Here is a 15,311-nt window from a genome sequence, read left to right as displayed (position 1 = left end):
AGCAAAAGCTACTATGATCAGAATAGGAAAGCGCGTTATTTGTGTTTGGTGTGCAACACCTTCTGATGCTAACATATACAAACATTGTCAAGTCAACTCCTATAACTGGTGAACACGTCGATACTATTGCAAACTTTTACGAACACAATTAGACTATGCAGGAGTACATAAAGGAGGCGTAAGAACTCCAAGATAAAATAAATGACCAAGATAAACAATATGCAGAATATGCTGGTGCGATTGCGAGATCCAACTTGAAAGTGCGAAGATGAAGCAGAAAAATGCGCAAGGACGCCTTGCGTCAAAGCAAGCAGTCCGTCATATGAGCCAGCACTAGGGGAAGAACAAATAAAAATACCAGAAAAATCACTCTAACCGTATTCTCCGTACAATACCCAGGACGCTGTCCGCATGTCCATCCGTGGAGACCTGTGGTGTCCGCACTTGACCTTGCTTGTCGGTATCCTTCCCTATGCTTAATGTATATACGTGGTGACTAAAGGCAAGGTGAGCACAGTCGTCAAATTGAATCAACGAGAGCTTACAATCAAGGCGAATTAGGTCGGCGACGCAATGCCTCGTGGCTGCTTTTCCTACTCCCTATCAAGCCAATGTTGGGCAACGCAACGCCCGCGATACCCTTCGTTTCCTCGTCGTTTAGCTTCCAGATGTTGCTAACAGGCAGGTTCGAAGAAGAGTCGTTCGTGATAATGCGATCCTTCCCAAATGATGAGCGTTCCGAGGAGAAACTATCATCATAATCCTCTGGGGAGAGGTCGGTGGATGAGGTAGAACTCGGAGACAGAGTGGGGGATTGCACGATATCCTGCAAGAAAGACGGAAGTAAAGGAGCAGGGATATTGGAGGGAAGATAGTCCTCGTGATCACCAAGACTTGGGAACGAAGACGGGGAGGTACGACGGGGAGCAGACGTCTCATAGATGAATTGAGAGTCTGAGTATTGCGTACCCACATCGAAATTAGAATGCGAGCGGGATCGGTATGGTACCTGATTCTGAGGAACGTTGTCCATGAACATGCGGCGGCGCTGCGGGGGTGTCATGGAATGAGACCGGGGGGCTTGAGATGGAAGGGATGGGGGACCACTCGCAAGCGGAAGCTGGTTCTGCGCAAGGAGCGATGTGAGTAAGTTGATGCGCTCCGCTTGCACAGCAGCGGAGATGGAATCGCCGTTTCCTTCAGCATCTACAAAACGTTGGTAAGAATGTAACATCGCAGTTGATGTGCACCTACAAGGAAAACAAGTCTGGCAAACTTTGCGGCGTCTCCAATTCAGATAATTGCACTTTTGACAAATCCAATCACCAGGCTGATGTTCGATAGGCCCACGGTTACCAGTGTTCAAGATCGGGGGCTGCTAGGGAATAATACATGTCAGATTGGAAAGGAAGGACACAGAGTGTAATGCTTACTGGAACAACCATCAAGCTGCTTGGTCGAATCTGGCCTTGTTCTGGGAATGATTCGTTATCCGGCCAATACATGACGCACGGCGACAACGGGTCCGAAGAGACGTTTTGTACCTTGCCTCCGACCGCAAAAGAACGACCAGATGGAGTGAGGAGAGGGTGGGCAGGCGAGGGAGGTTTTGCACCCATCATGCTCGGCTGGATAGGCGGGGGTGCATGACGCATGTTATGACCGGCGCTGGAGTAAAGAGGAGAGGTAGCTGATGGAGAAAGACTGCTTTGGGGCATGGGCGTGTGTCCGGATGAATTGACGAAGCGGGGTGATACTGGAAGACGCGATACGGGTGGCCCACAAGACCCTTGTCGCTGCATCGTTGAGGGGGGATTCTCAGAACGTGGACATCCACAACCTCTGCAAGCTAAATTACGCCTGTGTAGAATCATGCAAGGAAAGGAATCAGTCAGCACCATCCTTGTATGAGAGATGGGACGGCAGGGGGAAATAGCGAGATACAGATAGCGAGAGATTCTAGAAGAGCGATTCAAAGTAGGTAATGATGACGCATATGACGATCGAGGAAGTCCAGAATGTAATGTTTTCCCCCAGCTCCGTCGGGATTCTCCGATTCCACGGGAATGAAAGAGTACACAGAGATACGGTAACCTCGTCAAAGAACAAGACTCACCCAAAGTTGTGCGCTGCGCAGTTGGGGGAATTGCATCTATTGAAGAACAAGTCAACACAGACTCTACAATTCATTTCAAATAAAGTTGCCCCTAAAAAGTCTAGGCAACTCCATACCGATCACAAACAAAATCGGTGTTTGCAAATTGGAGTAACCTAAAATGAAAGTGCTTACATCCAATCACCCAGCCTGAATGTTGTTCGCGGATTGGGCGGGTTGGTGGAGATGACAAAGTCATCATTTGGTGACCCGATAGTCTGCGCGAATGCGGACGTCCCAAATGGTACGCATTTATGAAGGTCAGGTGTTGAGAGGGACATGCGGAGACCAGCAGGATATGAAATCGCAGAAGAATTCTGACGGACGGCGACCTCGGATTGAGCCGCTGCTAAGCTACACCGATATGATCGTGACGCACCTTGAGCAATGAATCGACTCTGCGCAATCTATCAAAAGGCTCCAAATCGCTCTGAAGAGCAGGGGTGATGGTGATGGAGGGGTGAGAGAGAGAAAGCGCTGTGCAAGCCTAGGATACGCCATGTTCAGTAAATTTAAGATCGGATAATTAGTAAAAGTGAATGAGCAAAAAAAAGAGCCAGCAAGTGGAATAAATCATCGATATGGGTTATCTCGGGGGTGCCTGACTGGTAGCAATGCAACGGTATCCTTTGCACTACCCGCTCTCACGTGGAGGACATGGCAGTGTCCAAAAAAGGAAATTAGGCGTCAGGGGGTTCGAGGGAGCAATACCATATAAAGAATGAAATGGGCCGCTTACATCCTCGTGTGACTGAAATATCACCCAAACGTCGTTTGGCTCAATGCACTCGTTCGCGACCCACATGGACATGGGCGGTCTGACAAAAGCACGTCGATCTCGTCCCTGTTCAGACAATGATTCAACGGGTGCGTCTACGTTCTACTGGTGTTGGGCTTACCTCTGTGAAGAACGACACAAATGATGGCAATGGCCAGCGACGATCTTTCTGGAGCTTTAAATGGGCTATCAGACATTGAAACGGGTGAAGAACCAAGGTACTTACGAGCAAGACGCGCGATCGTGTATTTCTGAATTGCTCAAATAATGACCGAGTGGCAGGGAACTCGCACGACGGCAAGGAGAGTCCCTCACTGCTCCCTGAGGATGTTGGAGACAAATTCAAGTGGGAGTCGTTGTGAAAGCGGTGATACGCTGGGATAGCAATGTCCAAATCGTTTGACATTTGGCAGGATACAGGGATAAATGGAGCGCCCAGGCCAGCAAGGGGTGAGGGCGGCTGAGAATTAGCCGATCGAGGAATACAATTAGGTCCGACTGACTCGAGGTGTACCAGCGGATAATTCACGGACTGGGAGGAATTACACGAGGGAGGCGACAACTTGCGAAACTGACGCAACATGGCGCCGAAGGGAACTGGTGGGATGAGGAAGGAATTGGAAGACATAGGTGAAGTACTGTGCAGCGGTGTATGTGCAGTCCTATTTGAAGGAGATACCGCCAGCGGAGATGGCATTTTTGTTGGTTGCCAGGTAAGAGGAAGAGAGAACGATTTGCAGATTAAAGTGATTGAAGATCTAATAGAACGCGAGTTTGACCAGAAATAGAGAAGGTACTACCAAGAACTGAGATAGAGAAGACCAAAAAAAAAACATCTCACAAGGTGCTTTTCAACTGTCCTGGAAGGAGGCTACGGTATTGTATTTCGTCACAGTTCACACCGTCAAATTAGAGTGCGATATGTCGCCCAGTGCTCGGACGGTTACTTCCGCTCCATCCCGCTCCCTACGTAACTACGTAATCCTGCTTCAACATCGATTCAAATCATCATCAACTTCCTTGCCAAATGATCATCAATTTATCCAAGAAGTACTTCGTCCCGCTTCCTCGGCTCTACGTTCAACTACACTCAGCCGTAACTCAAACACTAACGGAGGTTTCAATAATGAATGACACGGCACCGCGTCGGGTCCATAACATTCGGAACCCCGCTCTTTGTACTGCGCACAATGAGGCATCATTCCCTTTTTTCGCAATTATAGACTCAGTGGCCATGGAAGCCCGAAGACCTGCAACACAACACCATCGAAGGCCCACCTCCAATTTGTCCCTGAAAAAAGGAAGGTGCGAATCCCTCAGGCCTCACTATACAGGGTTGTGAACGCTTGTGTAGAAAAGTGATTTAGCTTTTATCTCTTTCGGTAATTCACACCGGCAAGGAACTATCAACGTTGAACGACGTCCAGCGCTGAGCGCTAGCCTCGGACGTGGACAACCGGGGCAAATTGAGTTTATAGTAGTTGCGCCGCGGTACGGAGCAGTGCTTCCAGCGATGGCGCCGGGGCCGCTTCAAGTTATGCGGTTCGGATCTGGATCAGGCATGTCATGTATTCACGTACTCGTCCAGCAAATCGCAGCTTGAAGGCTTTCACACTACCGCATATATATCAACCGCGGGCTCATGCCAACAGTCGCTACTTAGCGTCGAATCCCACCTTGACCATTGTTACGAACAGTAATTGTCAACGGCGCGAACTCCGAGTCTGATGAGCTTATAGTACACGAGGAATGTGCAAGTGCATCGCTTTTATCAGGGTCGCGAAATCGCATACGTTGCATGTCGTCCGGCTACGGTCCAGGTGCCAAGCCGTCTCAAATTGTCCCATGGGTACAACGTAATATGAGCGCCGAAAAGTGTCAATCAATGATCGAAAACATAGCCTTGGAGGGTTCTGACTTCTGTCAAGCTTCGAGGTCGATGGAAAACTTACGTGCTTTCTGATAGCGGTACAGAGAGGGGCTGTGCGACACAATAACGCTAAGAGTATACGACACCAATAACCAATTGTGATATGTACCGTGATTCAGCAAGTGAAAAGACTCAGCTCAACGTCGCCTTTGGCGCGTGCCCGTACAGCATTTTCCTTAATCTATCTCCGCTAAGGGTCAGCACCATGTTCTCCTCGAGGAGATATTTCGCGTATCGCCTCCAAGCCTCAGCCCCTTTACCCACCCTTGCAGGACTCTCACCTGACCAACCCTTGGCCATCTTCCCAGCCTTCAGAGTACTAATACTCCCAACAACGAACAGCCCTCTCTTCGCACGCGTCAGTCCAACATTTAATCGACGTCTGTCAGCAAGGAACCCAATGTACCCCGACGTATTATTTCGCACGGTCGAAAAGATGATGACGTCCTTCTCGCGTCCTTCGAACCCATCCACCGTCTTCACTTCGATACCGCCAAGCTGCATCATTCGGTGGTCGCCAAGAGTGGATTCGAAGCGCTTGCGATACTTGGCATCGGTGTTTAGGAGGCGATACAAGAGTGAAATCTGGGCAGCATATGGCGCAATGACGCCTATGTTCGCCCCTAGCAAGTTCTTGGAAAGAATGTCAGTCGGACATACTCGACAACCAGGCGGCGCTCACCTCGTTTTGCAAGAGTAAATCTTCAACGATGCTACAAACAATGTGAGCCTCATTCCAGTTCACCCTGCTGCGGTCCTTGAGAGTTTCTGCACCGCCGTGATCAATGAATACAACAGAGGGACGATGACCAGTGAGAACATTTTGCTCGAGGTGACTTGACAGCGGAGGTAATAACATGGGGTGAATGTTACCAGCGCTGTCCACCGTCCCGTCTTGCAAAGCAAAGTCATAGAACTCTAGCGACGGAAATCTAGAAATGGAAGGGTGCATCCTGTACTGCACATCAAGCATAATTGATGGAACAACTATAATTTGATATTCCAGATAAGAACTCTTCTGACGTCAGAACCACACACCTCCTTCTTCAGTAAGTCTTTCAAATAGACTGATCCCAAGGCCGTTAAGTTGCGCTTCGCGACTGGTAATGACGGGAGGTAATTGTTTATGATCTCCAATCAGGGCAACATGTTGAGACTGCTAATGGTTAGAACGAAAATACGGAAAAGAGTTCAGCCGGCTCACTCCTCGCATCAAAGGAATGAGTGACGCTGGCTCTGTTGACATGGAAGCCTCATCTAAAAACACAACTGGAAAGTCAAGGATATTGAGTGCGGCGCTAGCAGATGTGATGCACGTTGTACAAATCTGCCAAGCAGTCGTGAGTCCGAGGCAAAGTGGGACAGATAATAGGTCACTCACTACGTCAGCAGCAGCAGTGATATCGTTGAGCATTTCCTGATGAAGCGCATACAGTTTCGCTCTCAACGCCAAAACTTGCCTCTCCAATAGAGTAAACGCAGTCCGCATGCTACTGAGCTTTCCACTGCCCGATTTCTCAGCTACAACGATTCTATTTTCCAGCGCGCCTAACTTTCTTTCGACGTTTTCCTGGTCTTTCAGAAGTTGGTCGACTTTAAGCCTGAGAGGATGCGCCTCCAGCTTCGCATCTAAAGTATATTCGTACAGAGACGATTTGATTTTAGCACCGAACCCGACCCGAAGGGGTTTCACGCCAGCCGCTGCAAAACCCTCCACGAGATTATCGACCGCAACGTTGGTGTAAGTACAGACAAGAAGAGGATGATGCACTTCAAAGTGAACCTTGAATAACACCTCAGAGACAGATATAAATCGATGCGAGGAAATCGAACCTTGAGTAATTTCACAGCTTCGATGATCGTTTTCGTTTTGCCTGTACCAGGCGGCTGAAGTGAATGTCCTTTAGTTTTCAATGTTACTTGACCAGATGAAACGTACTCCTTGAACAAGACTGATCCGTTCGCCAATCATCATGGCAATAGCTCGAATCTGCGTGGCATTCAGGCCCTCAAGGACCGGATCACCATCTATTGCAATTGGATTGACCTGTGAGTATCGCCTTGCCCAGCTTTGGATGTGCATGTCTTCCTTGAACGCGCCTCCATGCTCTCGCACCTCCCGACTGTCATGCTCAAGTTTCCCTCGAGGCACATACTTAACCTCATCTGGAGGTTGCAACGGTACATGCAGTGATGGTCTATCCGGAGAAAATGAACGCAACAAGACGTCTCGCAAATGAGTTCCGTGGAGAATAAACTGGTTGTCTGGAGAGGATATCAAATGAGTTCGGTCTTCTAGTGCTTGCGGGTCTTGATTGAATCGAGAAATGGCTTCTCGCATACGAATGTACACGATGTTGGACCGCCCAACATCCAAGCGCCAGCAGCCACCTTCAACCTCAAATTTCTCTTCGAATGCCACGCGCAGTTGTGATGCAGTCTTGTTAAGGACACTTCCTCGGCGTGGTGGCTCCTGAAGGGGATCAAACCTTGAAACAAGAACTTGCGTACCATTCCTGGACACAGTAAGTACGCTTATTCGACGAGATTCAAATGGAGACAAAAACTCACTCGAACCTATGATCTGGCAAGTCGATACCAGGACCAAGAGAAAATGAAGCTACAAAACGTCCAAACTTCGGTGCGCCCATCCAAAAAGCAGAAAGACCCGTCATCGTATACCCTTCTTCTTGTAATCGAAATAACGACCAAGTGGACAGTCGCTCCCTCAGAACTGCCTCATCCTCGGTTTGTTCAGACTCCAGTAAAGATAAAAAACTACGAACGGCTGATTTAATACAAAGGCAAAATTCATAAGAGCAACGAACTGTTTATTGTATGCCTGAATCTCTTCGAAAAAAGGCTCTCCCTGTTGCACTTGGATGTGGGGAGGATTTGTACGTTTGATGTATCTCCTGTGTCGTTGACCATCAAATAGTTGAATACGGCTGGTGCGCGAAGTGGCTCTTAGCCGCCAGTCAGAGCGCTGAGAAGGTGGAAGAGGGGCATGATTTCCAGAGTAATAATCTTCTATTGGGATATCCAATTCCTTCGGTTTCTGAAGTGACATCTGCGCTGAACCCCGAGAGCGACGCGAAATCGAAAACTGCGCCCGACGGGCGCCCAGGACTTCGTGATTGTATTTCTGACTTTCAAGGTCATTGAAATAATTCCGAATACCGAGGAAACTCAAGTCCCTTGCGGAGCGACAAACTTTGTGGCCATTCAAGGATGACGGTCTTGGTTGATGTCGAAATACATGCATTCCTCGTGACTCTTCCTCGACACAAAGTTTCTAGCAGGAATTTTTTTCGAAAATGAGAGAGCAGTTGGCGTGTAGTTCGGTCCCCGACTCTCCGATGGGCGCGTCCTCGATTTATGTAAATGTCGACGTATCATAAAGTGAAAGGAAATTTTGGATAGGGATATGTTCAGCACAGCCACATATTATTACTATTATTAACTGTACCCCTTGAAGCTAACCGTTGGTTGAGTTCAAGCTACAATTTTGTTGCACTTGCGTCGCAGGCTTGTTCAGGTGCAAGAATGGAGCCAACTCGCCCATACGTGCCATGATTACGATCAATTGGTTAGAGGGGTGAACTGGTGATACTGCATATACACTCGAGTAATATTACAGTAAGAAATCAATATGCATAGCAATAACAAGATAGTGCAGCACGAATCCATCAGCTTCAGACTGGTTACTAAGATGACCCTGGAACTTCGATGAGATGGTCCTAAATGCACAGGCTAGGTTGTGAGTTTAGGAAACCAAAATTGTTAACACTCATACCTTTGCAAGTTTCTCGCCTTCAGATAAAATAGTAAGGTATGACTGTAGATCCTTCGTGCACCACTGCCTTTCGAGCCAGGAAAGGAGATGGCGATCCTGGAAAGACTTAAGTATGTGGGTGAGCTTCGCATTTCATGGATTCGTGGCTTGTGAGAGATGGACGGCCCAGTTTTGGCATGCGTAGTTGAGAATGTCGGAAGATCCTCAATTTTGTTCATGTGCTTCGCATGCAAAAATGATAAATGTTCTCATAGAATGAATGATCTCTATGTCTGTTGAGGAACAACCTGGGGGTAATGCAGAGATAGAATGATCCTGGTGTCTCAACGCCAGGAACACAGGAAACATCATGAAATCCAGCAAGCTTTTGAACTGCTTGATAACTTGAAAAGCTGGCTGCAAAGGCAATTCTGGAACAATCATGCATTGCCTGATTGCTTCCAATGTGTTCGAAAACTCCTCCATTGTCAGCCAGACGTTCATCAACCTCCACATTTGACCTTGTGGTGTCTGCAACCAGTCTTGCCCATCTGGGGTCTGCAGCCAATCTCGCCCCTCCATCTCCAGCCAGTTTCACCTGCCCCAGGTGTGCAACCAGCTTCATCCACCCTGTGTCTGCAGCCAACCTTGTCCATACTGCATTGTCAACCAACTTCGCCCCTCCATCCGCAACCAGCCTTGCCCATCCTCCATCTGCAGCCAGTGTTGCTAGCCAGTGTTGCCCTTTTGGGGTTGCTAGCCAGTGTTGCCCTACTGGAGTTGTCAGCCAGCATCTCCCTCTTGGGGTTGCCAGCCAGTGTTATTTCTCTTGGATCTGCAGCTGGGATTGCCCCTTGTACTTTGATAGGGTGTGTCTCCTGCCAGGGACATGTATTACAGATGGGGACATCAGCATGTTATCCCTGGGCAGGGACTCAGAGAATTCCTCATTGCTCTGGGTTAGCAGCCACCATTGCCCATCTGGAATCTGCAGCCACTGTTGTGCATCCGGAGTCAGCAGCCACTCTGTCCCACGTGTGGCCTGCAGCCAGTCTTGTCCAGCTGAGCTCTGTAGCCATGTTTGCCCATGTGTTGTCTGGAGCCATTTTTGCACACCTGGCTTCTGCAGCCAGTCCTGCCTGTGTGTAGTCTGCAACCAGTCTTGCCCACAGAGGGTCTGCAGCCAGTCCTTGCCCCCCTGGGTGAGCAACCAGTCTGTTTCCCCTCTCTCAGTGAACATCCAGGACCTCCCTTCTCAAGTTTGCAACCAGGCATGCCCATCTAGGGTCACTAGCCAGTATTGTAACTTTGGCCTATGATCTCCCCGAAGCCATAGTAAAGCTGTAAGAACTTGCAAAGACTCCAGTGGCTGGATCATGAAGGATAATGAGCCACCTAAATCCAGAGGGTTGCAGGGTTCCATAGCTTGATTCTGCCTACTCAATTCTGAGAGCACATCGAAGAGGGCTGTGCTTTCAGGAATCTTGCGCACCATCAAGTGGAGAGAGGAAAGCATGAGTAGGGAGTGTGGTGATGTGATATATTTTACTTAAGGGAGGCTGCAGTTGGAGGGGTGGGAAACATAGTCACAAATGGATGAGTGATAGATATTCACAGGGAGACTATTGTCAGTGGGAACATCTATGACAGAGTGTAGTTGCACCAGTACTCTTTTGACATCCCTGCCCTCACCAGGGCCAAGAAGTTTGGAGATTTGGGACATAGGCAGAGGATCTGAAAGGGAAGCAATGATGGACAAGTGCAGGTATGACTGTGTCAGGTTGGCGCATGTGGATAGAATATGATCATATAACTTGTACACCTCCGTTCCTGGAACCAGGTCACTCGCTAGATCGAGCATGAGCTCAAGTTGGTTGTAGGGATCATTGCGTCGATCATTGATAAACTTCATCATTGTAGATGCTATGATGAAATGTCTCCCCGCTCAGGTTTGCTAGCCACTCCAGTTGAACCCTTGTTGGCTATGGGAAAGTGGGAAAGTGACTTCACAGTTTCATAAAGGAATGCTCTAAGAAAAGATAGATGTCTTTGTTGACATCTGCACCATCTAGCGAGATGGTGGCAGCAACACCCTGTCTGGAAATCTTCACTGGTATCTCACATACCAATGGGCACACATCTTCGTGCTGCATGGCTTCATGAATATGCGCTTCTGAGTGGCTTGTGACTAGAATTTGGGTCGTGGGGAGATAAGGATCTTAAAGAGCTTGGGTGAGCAAGGAGATGAATTCAGCAAGCTTGATTTTGGATTTGTTTTCATTGAGGGCTTCAATTGTGGACTGGTCAAGGGGTTCTGGTGCAGATTGGTCGAGGGTTTCTGTGCATTCATCAAGGGCATCAATAACAAATGCCAAAGGTGGACAGTCATGCAGTCTGTATTTGAGCTGCTGCAGAGGTCGGAAAAACAGCGCCTCCATCTGATTGCGAAGGGACCTGTTTGGGTGTAGCAGAGCAGGGTTCTTGAGGATGGCTTTGGTCACATGCATCTTGACGCTGGGGAAATTGCTGGCCAGCTGGTAGGCAAGCATCACAAAGAGATGACCGGTTGTGCATCGATTTATGTGCCTGCAGGAGAAAAAGAATGTTCCTGTGAGCTGCTTCTTGACATTTGTCTCCTCTGTCACTTTCAGACCTCTCATCCTTTCTGCTACAGTAAACGCAACAGCAGACTTTCTGACACCTGCTATACCATGGAGCCAAATGAGTCGGTTCTTCGTTTTGTCATCTAATACTCCATAGATATAGTTGAGGAGGTCTACTTGGGTCCCTTCCAAACATTGGGGATGGGGCAAGCATTCATGAAAGTCATGCTCAGCACCCTTGACAGTGACCTGGGCCAACTTCTCCCAAGCTCCTTTGGACATATCCAAAATCTGATAATAAGGTCAGAAGGAGAGAAGGAAGGAGAGATGGGTATACTCACAATAACTCCTCAACAAGGAGATGATGATAATCATAGCACAGATTGTGAGATAAAGTCTTACTAGCAGGTAAAGACAGCTATAGGTTAGAAACCACAGAAGCAGAAATTACCTTGAGACTTACCAGGATGCTGATCCAAGGATAGAAGACGAAGCTATAATGTTGAATCCTTTAAGGTGATGTAATGAAATGATGTTTTACATAGTAAGTCTGTCCAGTGGTGGTGATCGTGAGGCATTGGGTAATGAATTGATCGAATGCTGTTACTCACTGTAGAGTGATACAAAACAAAAGGTGCAAGAATTACCTGAGATCGAATGGAATGGTGTGGATGATAGTGGAATGCAGCTGGAGGACAACAAGGTGCTTATCCAGCTGAGGCTTGCTCAGCACTAACACATAGTATCACAGGCACTACAGCCACTGGCAGAACTTGGACGCTTAAGCTCAGCTTCAAGCTTCAAGGGGTACACATTGGCATGGTGTGCTTCACCATAAAATTGAATGACTTGTTAAGCAGATTGTTAATAGTTCAACTTCAGGCTTGCCATAGGACAACCTCATATTGCATTCACAGGAGGTGTCATATCCCACAATCTGGACCCATGTTCCATCATATTCCCACGCCTTCCGAGCCTACATCCGGACCCCACATCATATCCAGCTCATTCCAAGATCCCCTTCCGCTGTGCTCCACACCTCAGCAGGATTGACTACACTCCGGATTTACCCCTGAGCTCTGGACCATCAGATCCTCACTGCTAGCCTGATCCATACAACCCTATCCTGTCCACCCTATGCACACTCCATCCAGCAAGACATCCAGACTTCACCTCATCTTGGATTCCAGACTATATCCACCTTCTCATATTCCAGTCCTGGATCCACCTTGTCTTCTGGATCCCCAGATCTCTGGACCTCTGGATATTAATGCTGGACCTATTCCCACCCTCTGTCTGATATCCTGTGCCTATCCCCATTTAGGCATTCTCTGCCTTCCAGCTTTCGGTTACCTCTTGTTCCATCTTGCTTATTGATCCTTGTATGAGTCCTCATCTCCAAGTTCATTTACTTATGTTCTGACTTACTTACTAATGTGTTTCCACATGCTCGTACATAGCCTTGCTCCTTTGCTTACTGATCCCCTCAGATATTGTTCAGTATATAACCCCTGTAGATACTCCTGTAGTTCTTTAGTTTGAATATCAACTTAGAGTTGCCCAATCCTCCCTTGGACTTTGGTCCACCTAAGCCTGTCCTACCCATCAGGCCTAGGGATTGATTCCCTAGGCCAGAGCTCTGCCTTTCCGGCACTTACCCTCTTTCTGGACTTAGGTCCAATCCCTGTCTCTCCAACTCTACCTTAGGGTAGTCCACCTCTGTTTGTTTCTACATCGGACTTCATCCGATGTAGCCCCTATTCCTTCTGGACCTCCGGACCTCCTGTCCCTCGTACCTCCAGGCATCCTGTCCTTCAGATGTTCCACCCTCCATACCTTCAGACGTCCTGTCCTCCTAACCCTCAGACATCCTATCCTCCTGTCCTTCGTACCTCTGGATATCCTGTCCCTTGTACCTCCAGACATCCTGTCCCTCTGTCCTCCATCATCCTGCCCTCCTGTCCTCCTGTCCTCCTGTCCTCCTGTCCTCCTGTCCTCCTGTCCTCCTGTCCTCCTGTCCTCCGGACCTTTGGACCTCCTATCCCTCCATCCTGTTTCCTGTAGAAGTATTACCTTGCAGTGGGAACTCTCCTGAGCACTTCCTGCGTTCCTCTGGAACTCTCCCGCGCTCCTCCGGACATTTCCCACGCTCCTCCGGAAGTCCTCTAGTGCTCTCCAGCAGAGCAGCCAGCCTCCAGAAGTCCTCTGGACTTCATCGGACCATCATCGGACCTCATATGAAATGAAGGGCACATACTTGGGTAAGGGGCACAGCGTATGAGCTGAGGCCAAGCCCCTCTGAGTCAGTCTCTCTCCCCCTTGAGCAACATGGTTCTTAACAGGAGGTCTCCAAACCCCCAAGACACACCAAAGACAGATTTGAAGATATGAAGTGCATCCTCCTTTAAGCTTTAAGTTGGGAAAAATTTGTATACCTGACCAAGTGGCAAGTGGCAGAGGGCTGGCTCCCTACATAGTAATTCAGAAGGAATGATCTTGAGCCTAATGCCATGGCCTGGATAGTAGTGTTGTGGGCAGAGGTTGATTTTGCCAGCAGAGCCACCAGAATAACCAGTTCTGCCAAGTGGCATAACTCTAGCAGTGAAAATTTTATATCTACAACATCAATATTGACTGTCAGTCCTACTGAAGACATCAATGATGCCTCATGCCATCCATCATCCTCACCATCATGATCCACAACATCAATCTCATCCACAGCAGCTTGGGGTACTATCCCTTAGTCAACCTGCTCCAATTCAGCAAAATCAAATGCCTTCCCTTCAAGGACCTCCACATTGTCAATACTCATAAATTCTTCCAGATTCTCCTGTGCTTTGAGAGCAACAAATGCTTTGGCAATTTCATCAGCTGATATGGTCTTGGGACCTGCAAGGAGGTTGTCTACATCTTGTGGCTCTGCTACAAGTGGAGGCACCCATGCAAAATTGGCTTCCAGATTCTGGGTGACATCAACATTGATTCCAACCTCCTCACAAGTGTGCATATGCATATGCCGACAACATGCAGGCTTTCTGTTGCCCTCTGCCTTGTTCATAATAAATGTCTGGGCTTTTTGGTGAAGTTTGGGAGTAGCATCCTTGCAGTGGCAGATGATATGGCAGTGCTGACATTTCCAGAAGTAGTGGCCAGAGCTGTTGGCAACTTTGTTGAGACACTCAAAGTCATCGTTGAATCTTAGGTATGGCACTGGGCAGTGGGCAGCCACCAGCATGAACCATATTCTGGGACAAAGGATCAGCTGAGAGTGTCTGTGACTCTGTTTTCACACTTTTAAAGATATATGCAATGTACATACATATTACTATGGACTAGTTCTCTGCCAACCCTGAGTTTTGCCAAGTTCTGCCAACAATTTTTCACAGTTCTGCCAAACCAGTTGACAGAACTCATCAGTTCTGCCCACAACACTACACGGCCATGGCTGCAAAGACATAATCCTCATAATGGCCAACCATACTAACACAAATTTCCAAAGTACTGGACCAGCATGCTCAGTCACACAAATCCATCAGCACACCTGCGGGGGACATGTCTTGATGATAGACCCATAAACAGACTGGTTTATATGTACCCCTACTATGGGCTGTTTCACCCTGTGTCATATCCCATATGCCAGACATAGATCCCATCATATTCCCACGCTTTCTGGACCTATTTCCAGACCCCATATCCAACTCATTCCTGGATCCCCTATCCTGTCCACCCTATGCACATTCCATCCAGCAAGACATCTGGACTTTACATCCTCCTGGATTCCGGACTACATCCACCACCTCACATATCTCAGTCCTGTTTCTGCCCTGCCTTCCGGATCCCCAGATCTCCGGACCTCCAGATATTAACTGTACTATCTCCGGACCTATTCCCACCCTCTGTCCGAGATCCTGCACCTATCCCCATTTAGGCATCTCCGCCTTTCCAGTTGTCAGTTATCTCTGTTTCCATCTTGCTGATTGATCCTTGTACTAGTTTCATCTCCGAGTTCATTTAGTTATGTTCCGTCTTACTTACCAATGTGTTTCCGCATGCTCGTACATAGCCTTACT

At 48.2% G+C, this 15,311-nt stretch overlaps 4 protein-coding genes across 4 annotated transcripts; all 4 read right to left on the bottom strand.

Annotated features, from left to right (window-relative positions):
- Nucleotides 1–85: 85 nt before the first annotated feature.
- BJ212DRAFT_1396568 (uncharacterized protein) lies at nt 86–3,267 on the bottom strand. The gene is made up of 10 exons (XM_041337214.1): nt 3,160–3,267; nt 3,055–3,108; nt 2,895–2,999; nt 2,535–2,642; nt 2,291–2,472; nt 2,117–2,152; nt 1,434–1,860; nt 1,255–1,375; nt 546–1,206; nt 86–496 (listed from the first exon to the last, which is right to left on the bottom strand). The coding sequence occupies exons 3-9, from the start codon at nt 2,964–2,966 to the stop codon at nt 548–550; spliced, it is 1,605 nt and encodes a 534-aa protein (XP_041186463.1). The 5' UTR covers nt 2,967–2,999; nt 3,055–3,108; nt 3,160–3,267; the 3' UTR covers nt 86–496; nt 546–547.
- Nucleotides 3,268–4,867: 1,600 nt separating this feature from the next.
- On the bottom strand, nt 4,868–8,281 carry BJ212DRAFT_1396561 (P-loop containing nucleoside triphosphate hydrolase protein). Its single transcript, XM_041337213.1, has 9 exons — nt 7,692–8,281; nt 7,435–7,641; nt 6,803–7,379; nt 6,697–6,750; nt 6,245–6,646; nt 6,068–6,190; nt 5,902–6,019; nt 5,546–5,850; nt 4,868–5,496 (listed from the first exon to the last, which is right to left on the bottom strand). The coding sequence occupies exons 1-9, from the start codon at nt 8,126–8,128 to the stop codon at nt 4,996–4,998; spliced, it is 2,724 nt and encodes a 907-aa protein (XP_041186462.1). The 5' UTR covers nt 8,129–8,281; the 3' UTR covers nt 4,868–4,995.
- Nucleotides 8,282–11,040: 2,759 nt separating this feature from the next.
- BJ212DRAFT_1204129 (uncharacterized protein) lies at nt 11,041–11,520 on the bottom strand (the record flags this gene model as incomplete). Its single annotated transcript, XM_041329126.1, has 1 exon — nt 11,041–11,520. A coding segment is annotated over one exon (480 nt), but the record flags the coding sequence as incomplete, so codon positions are not given.
- Nucleotides 11,521–13,914: 2,394 nt separating this feature from the next.
- Nucleotides 13,915–14,349, bottom strand: BJ212DRAFT_1396560 (uncharacterized protein). Its single transcript, XM_041337212.1, has 2 exons — nt 14,319–14,349; nt 13,915–14,178 (listed from the first exon to the last, which is right to left on the bottom strand). The coding sequence occupies exons 1-2, from the start codon at nt 14,338–14,340 to the stop codon at nt 13,982–13,984; spliced, it is 219 nt and encodes a 72-aa protein (XP_041186460.1). The 5' UTR covers nt 14,341–14,349; the 3' UTR covers nt 13,915–13,981.
- Between the last annotated feature and the right edge of the window lie 962 nt (nt 14,350–15,311).

This window comes from Suillus subaureus, assembly GCF_016647635.1.
Source record: "Suillus subaureus strain MN1 chromosome Unknown BJ212scaffold_70, whole genome shotgun sequence".
Lineage (NCBI taxonomy): Eukaryota > Fungi > Basidiomycota > Agaricomycetes > Boletales > Suillaceae > Suillus > Suillus subaureus.
This window is presented reverse-complemented; position numbering and strand designations above follow the sequence as displayed.